General features: G+C 48.3%; 1 protein-coding gene across 1 annotated transcript; it reads right to left on the bottom strand.

Annotated features, from left to right (window-relative positions):
- Positions 1-774: 774 nt before the first annotated feature.
- PTMA (prothymosin alpha) lies at positions 775-5,530 on the bottom strand. Its single transcript, XM_040428442.1, has 5 exons — positions 5,320-5,530; positions 3,527-3,601; positions 3,119-3,203; positions 2,579-2,658; positions 775-1,801 (listed from the first exon to the last, which is right to left on the bottom strand). The coding sequence occupies exons 1-5, from the start codon at positions 5,362-5,364 to the stop codon at positions 1,751-1,753; spliced, it is 336 nt and encodes a 111-aa protein (XP_040284376.1). The 5' UTR covers positions 5,365-5,530; the 3' UTR covers positions 775-1,750.
- Between the last annotated feature and the right edge of the window lie 1,892 nt (positions 5,531-7,422).

The raw sequence follows: 7,422 nt of genomic DNA, 5'->3' as shown, positions 1-7,422 counted from the left end.
CCTGAGAGGAGTCCTGTATGTGAAATGAGTCAGGGACAGGACTCACCTCAGGTTAATTTGAATATGTATCAAATCTGTTTTTTTTTACACAATAAAAGCACACAGAGCTATGGGGACTTGATATTGCGGATGTGCTAGCAGCCATCTAACAACCCATGTCCTCAGCTCTACAGACAAAATCCCGGTGACAGGTTCCCTTTAAGGTTCCGGACTGCTGGCTTTGGCCGACTAGTATTGGTGCAATATACCTACTTTAATATGTAAGAGTAATTGAGGCCTAATGTTTTGTATCAATTGCTGAATGAACAAGTATACTGAACTAATGGCGTTTTGTAAAGTATGTATTTGAGGAGGTCAACGTGCTCGTTTCCAGTGATGGAGAATGGTTTGAAAGCTCAGAATCCAGGCATGTGTTCAAATTCTGCTTCTCTAATCAAGTGGAAGTTACCTAGTAGCAGGGGTTAACAAGTGCACCACAATAATGATCAAGAGCATATTTACACATGCTGTAAGTACAGTTTGCAGTGTAGATGGTGCTTTTTTTTTCCCCCAGCAAATGTCTTTTTACCCAGTAATAGGCGAGATGAGAAAATATGAACTAAAGCTTTTGTCCACCCAGCACACTACAAGTACCTGAGAATGCACGCAGCTCACCTCAGTTTTGTTCTGATCTCTTACACCATATATCACTTTCTGGACCAATATTTTTTTAATTGAGGTCTTAAAAATGAATAAACCACAAGACTCAAACATCACACTGTTAGAACAAAAAAGAAAGCCTGCAAATTAAAATTGCAGTTTTATTGACAATACTGCCGCACACATCCAGCCAGGCCAAGAAATGACAAAGTAAACAGCAACTTCAGACAAAACAAAAAAAAACAAAAAAATTATATCTTTGGCCATTTAACTCATCCAAACCCATCTAAAGTACAGCTAAAAATATGCTCAAAAAAAAAAAAAGTAAAAAGTTACTGGAATGATCAGAATATTTTTTTCTTATATGGGAATTTTGTCTTATTTATTTAGGTTTTTTTGTAACAATTTTTTTTTCTTTTTTTGTAAATATTTCTCCATTTGCTCCCCTTGGAGACGAAACAGCCCTGGTCTTACTCCACCCTGCCCGCCACCCCGCCCAGAAGAAAAAACAAAACAAAAAAAAAACTGAACAAAATACATCAGGGTTTCATTGGCAGAAATCTACAGGTGCAATTTTTTAAAATAAAATAACGTAAAATGTGTAATTTAAAAGCCCCACACCCTGTCAGCCGGATTCCCGGTACAGAAAAAGGACAGCTGTATACCAATATGTACAAAAATATAAAATGTAAATAAAAAATACAAACATAGGAACCCCATCCAAGGGTGTTTCTTCGTATCCCATTCAGAAATTTAAAAAGGAAAAGCTAAACTTTTTTTTTTTTGCCGTTATGAATCTCGCCCCTTTTTTCCCTCTCACGACTGGGGAGGACAGCAAGTAAATGCAACCCAAACTGGCAGTGAAAGGGTTGGCCCACTCAACTTAAAGAGGACCAGGGGCTGCTTAAAAAGAATGCACCAAGGGCACATCAACTTGCGCCTCAGACGCAGTAACGTGCGAGGACGGAGAAAAGGGTCATGGGAGCCTGTGTGAGGGGGGGGGGGGACGGATGCATCACTTTCAGTGACCATGTTCTGAGCGTGAAAAGGGTGGGGAGGCTGTGGAGAAGGATTATATATAGAATTTATATTGAGACAGGGAATGGCCCCTCTAGTCATCTTCATCCTTTTTCTGCTTCTTTGTTTCAACGTCATCTTCATCCTGGGGAGGAGAGTGAAACATTGATATAGTAACTGCTTGGGGAAGAAAATTAACAGGACAGAAGCTTACAATACACGGTCATCCGTTTTTTTTTGGGTTTTTTTGCAGATCCGCAAAACTCATGCGGTCGTGTGCATGTAGCAGAAAGCTTCTCTCCAGCAGTGTTTGCTTTGACAACACTTCCTATCAGGAATTCTATCACATGGGAAATTTAAAGTTACAGGCACTACGCCATTGCATGGTCCAAGACCACGATCAAAGCATTCCGCCATGTCAGAGCCCACACGCTCAGCTCTCACTGAAGCTATTGGGCTGTTAATGTAGCGCACAGAGGTAGCAGAGTGGAAGACTCTTTGAAGCCACCACTATTAATGGATACAGTATAAACTTTATTGTGCAATTGAAGGGGGCCTTTAAAGGATGGCAACCTCTCCAAAAACAGGGCATCCAAATGGTACATTTTTATAGTGCCATGTATCTGTATTACCCCCCCCCCACATAGCACTAACTGATCCCTGAAAGCCATAGTTTCACACTGTAATGGTCTTTACTGGGAATACACTTGTAGCCCTGGCCCACTACTTTATGGCCAGTGTAACTACTAGTGTATGATATTTCCTTGCTTTATTTTAACCAGTGTCCTATAAGAACCCCTGTATATATCCAGTTGTGGGCTACAGCTGTTAGGCAAGGGGATTTCACAGCCGCCAATTCACTTGAATCGTGTGCCGATTTATACTACACTGGGACGGGAGCAAATTCAGCTTCTTCACTTACGTCGTCATCGTCGTCTTCTGCTGCTCTTTTCCCAGTGGCGCCATCTGCTTCTTCATCTTCATCACCCTCATCATCATCTCCTGGCAAGAAAAGATATTTTAATACAGAATGTTAAAGACTGCAAGATGAAACCAAACAAATAGTTCTATTTTATCTTTACTGACATTTTAGGTGGAAGGCATGCAGTTACACATTACTACATTCCAGTGCCCAACCTGACCCAGCGCTCCTGCCAAAGATGGGTCAACACTGGTAATCTAAAACTAGGGAGTTGAACTGTAACAGAAACGCCCATTCATACAAGAAGGACTTTTTTCGAGGAAACAGCTGTTGTGCAAAAAGCTTTAAAACAAGCATTTCACAAGGACGTCCAGGCATAAAAAAAATGGTGGCAGATGGTGGCACCTGTGCCATACATGATAAAACCACCTGTAAAGTTCACTTTCCCTCCCGTTATTCTTACACCGGTTACTTTAGGTTTGGTCGCATCCCCAATATTCCCCCTCACAAAATAAGCATCTTAAGATGGTGCAAGTATACCTTCTACTTCATCCTCCTCATCTTCCTCATCAACCTCTTCCTCTTCATCATTGTCTCCTGCATCATCTCCGTTCTCTTCATTCTCCTAAAATAAAGCGTTCAATTATTAATACATTTAAATGGAGAAAAGTTCAGGCATCTCCTTCAGAGTGGGTTTGCTGCAAACACACGGCAATCTCCCACACAACTGACTCTTCAAGGTGTGGCTAATATGATATTACCATGACATGCCATAATAATGAGAAGTGAAAATAGGGAGGAGTTTTTAGAGGAGCTCGACTTTTACCGTTTCTGTTCCAGACGAGCACAAACATGGACCAGGTGAAGGGTACAGCAGGGATTACGCTGCAGAGCCCTCTAGAGGCCTGTGCGTGCACTACAACCACACAAGCATTCAGGAGCACTTACTGCATTTCCATTGGCGGGCTTCTCCTTCCCATTTTCTGTTTCTTCAACAACCTTTTCTTTTGACTTCACCAGGTCCTGTACAGGAAAGGATGAAGTCTGTTAGCACTTCGTGACTCCTGGGCAGTACAAGGAGACACACTTGGCACAGACACGTGCCATTTACTCTACATTCACCCCACAGCGACATATAAAGCCAACCCGATGCATTTTTAAACGACATATGCTGTCACTGTACAGACAGCGCCTCCTGATGCAGCAGGAGCCTATATTTTTATTTAACTCACGTATATAGCACTACTATATTCCGCAGCGCTTTACGGAGATCATCACTGTCACCAATGGGGCTCACAATACATGTTCCCCATCAGTCTTTGGAGCCTATGCATAGTATGAACTACAACATCAACCCTTGGGGGGGGGGGGTCTGAAAACCAGTACAGAGCCCACTTAGCAGTTTCATACTACAGATCCCAAGGAGGCACCTAAACAGAACTATCAGGACAAGATTTCCCCACACAGGGGAGGCCATATGTCATCTCCTACACCCCCTGCTGGTGAACAGGGGAATATTCTAAGTAGACTGTGACGCGAGGGCTTGCCCTGGATTAAAGACAATGGACACCTGGTATTCCCATTCACCGCTGCAGAGCGCCAGTAATAACCAGGTGCCGCAGCTTTGTGTTCAAACACACACCACGCTTTAAATGCGGTTTCAAATTTGGAGCCCCTGATGGCGCGCAGCGATTGGACGGCTCCGCGCTCCTATCTCCGCCCATGTCCTTATCCTGCGCCCCGGAGCCGCTGATTGGCTGGCGCCGCCTTGTCCCAGCCCACACGAAGCGCACAGGCTCCCGGGATTTGTAGAGCGCTCGCTCTAGGCTCGCCTTACTCCCTTATGCAGACACGCCCGCGGAGAGAAGGCGGAGAAACTACAACTCCCAGTAGGCTGTTCAAAGCAAGTTCTGTTGAGTGACGCACAGGCTTCACGCTGGGGGTGAACAATGATATATGGAATAAACGAGGTAACATGTAATTGACGAGCCTCTCGCCCTGGGAATCACAGCGGCTGCCGCGGACGGGAGGAGAGGCGCCCGCTCCTGGTCCTGTCCTCCTGGCAGGTAGACCTCGCGCGGAGCTAGTAATTAACCCTCCCTCCCCCGCCTCTAATTAAAGGCTCTGTCCTTAAAGTCTTAATCCGGTTACCATCTGTCCCCTGACTCCCCGTCTCCCCCGGGACTGAGCCGGTGGACGTGAAGAACTGTGTACAACACAAACAAGTGGCAGACCCCCCCCCCCCCCCCCCCCCCAATCATAACTCATCCGCGCAGCTGGGACCTCATTAACCCCTCCATGGCAACAACAAAGGCTTTCCGCCGGGAATCGCGGCGACCCCCGATTGTGGCGGGTGACGGCTGTCAGATCCTCCCGCGTAGTGTGCCATCCCCCGAGAGCTCTGCCAGCTGTAACCGCCTATGCCAGGCGGGATTAGGACAGCGCATCCCCGATCACAGGCACCGGGCGCTATGTCCCGCAATGGGGGGGCGCGCGGCTCAGTCACGGCGAGCAGGTACCCATCCCAGCACATCGGTGCCAGTCCTCCCACCCCGTGCGTGGGCACCGGCCGGGAACGCGACGCTCCGCCCGGAAACTTTACCGGGGAGAAAGTGGCTGGCAGCCTCCGGCGGGCATCTGGTACCCAGCGAGCAGGCAGCCTCCTCCATCCCGGCCGGCTAATGATTAACGACAGGTGCAGACCGCCAACAATGGGCACAGCAGCACACAAAGCCCCTTACCTTGGTGGTCTTCTCCACACTGGCGTCCACTGCTGTGTCTGACATGGTGAATGGAAGAAGAGAGAACCTAGCCTAGAGATGGGGAAAATAAAAAAGAAACGTGCAGGTAGATCCGGGGACGCGGAGGAGCGGGCAGGCTGGTGCGGGAACAATGCAAAGATGGCTTTTTTTATTTTTTATGGTGACTGCCAGTGAAGGACTCACGCGGCGCTAGGGACTTTAATATAGATTAGTGGGAGGAGCAACGCACCGGCTTCTCTCCTTCTGATTGGCTAATGGCTCCTGAGCGAGGGGGGGTCAGGCAGATCCGGCGTCGGATTCGTCCCAGCTCAAACAATGGGGGAGGGGGGCTTGTTTGCCTTCCCTCTCTAAGCTGCAGTACCGGCAGTGACCGCTGTGCCTCTCGCCTCGTCTATGGCGCATGCGCTGTAGCTTAGCATTAACAGCTCCTAGCTTTGGCAATCCAGTGGTTTTTTTTCTTCTTCTTCTGGAGGGAGGGGGGAGCGGGATAGTGGCGTGTGCAAAATGACAAAAAAAAAAAAAAAAGCAGGGCGCCTAGAATAAGAGCAACCCCCTGACGTTGTGAAACATGCCCCCGGGGCATTTACTTGCCCTCTGCGCAGACTACCTTGTATTGTCGTAGTGGGCATGAAAGGCGCATCGCAATGGCAAACTAGGTGGTAAAAGTCGCACTGGGTTAGACAGTTTGTGGCCGTCTCCAGTACGGGGCGCTGTATCGCACGATCAGATCGAGCAGTGACACAAACGCGCCAATTTTTATCGGCGAGATTTAGGACACGCAGGCGGCGCCCTCTGACACCCCTCGCCCCGGTATGTCGCCGTGTGCGGGTTCAGTCACGTATTGCACACGGACAACCTTGCCGCAGGAGGCTCCGTTTGCGAGGGAATTTTTATTTGTATTTTTTTTCTTCTCTCTTTTAACCCTTCAGGTGAAGGGCAGACCGAGTGGAAATTTTCCATTCGACATTAACCCTCCCCCCTCACAGTGTCATCTCTCCGGACCTCACCGAACCTCCCACCAACCCCTTCACTGCCGAGTGCCAGGGAGGCGCTGCAGTACCGGCTTCCGCCGCCAGGCTTCACCTGAAGCACAGCGCGCAGACACGATTTCGCTCACAGACGAGCCTATTGTACCGTGCTTCTCGGCACCTTAGAAGCGACCCAATTTTGGGGGCCAAAGGCGGGGAGCGGTCCGGTGCCCCCCTGCTTTCTAAAGCACACATGTCATTCTCAATGACCTAGGACTGGGGCTGCATGTATTCATCAGCACTACATTCCTAGACCCTCCCATTGTTTAATAGATATCGGCGGGAAAAATCGGCATAGCGCCAACTTGGTAATGACGTCGGGATCGCACTGCATACAAGCGCTACGTAAACTGGTCGCGAACGAGTTAAAAAGCCCGCCACGAACTGTCATTACACTGTCGCATCAGCAGGGGTTAAACGCGCTCAATAGGTAGAGCCGCGTCTTTCAAGAAACGCTTATGTGCTCCAGATCTGACAGCGTTAGCTGCTGAGTGATTATTAACAGGACTGCAGGAGAAGATGACGGAGCCGCTGTCTGACCCACACGCATCCCGCTAAAATGGCGAAAACCGCGGCTTTTACTCAGGCAGCTTTTACCAACGCCGCTCCCTGCCACTGCCAAAGGTCGTGCGGTTGAAAAATGTCACTATAATAATAAAAACCCACCACGGCCAAGCAAGCTCGTTTTTATATAGTACGAACTTGCCACAAGCAATATGGCGCCTCGTCAACCACTGTCACTAATTACTTCAAATAACCTTCCAACGTTCAGCCAGAAGTGCGACTTTTCAATCTCAATGCACATAAAATGTCCAGGGAACTCGAAAGCCGCGAAGAAACTAGACCCAGAAGCCGTCGGTTCGTCAAAAACGTCGACGAAAACGATGTAAAAACAGCGACGTTTGTGCCACACACAGCATGGCGCTCGGAATCGGTCGAGAAGCGGGACGGCCAAAAGGCTTAGGATTGGTTGCAAGCGGCTGACCGCGCCTAGAAGCTGCGTGATTGGTCAGACTAGTAGAACGAACACAAAACTGACGCTTTGCGGCTGCTG

Source organism: Bufo bufo, chromosome 4, assembly GCF_905171765.1.
Source record: "Bufo bufo chromosome 4, aBufBuf1.1, whole genome shotgun sequence".
Taxonomy (NCBI): domain Eukaryota; kingdom Metazoa; phylum Chordata; class Amphibia; order Anura; family Bufonidae; genus Bufo; species Bufo bufo.
The sequence above is the reverse complement of the archived record's forward strand: the minus strand, read 5'-3'. Positions and strand labels throughout refer to the sequence as shown.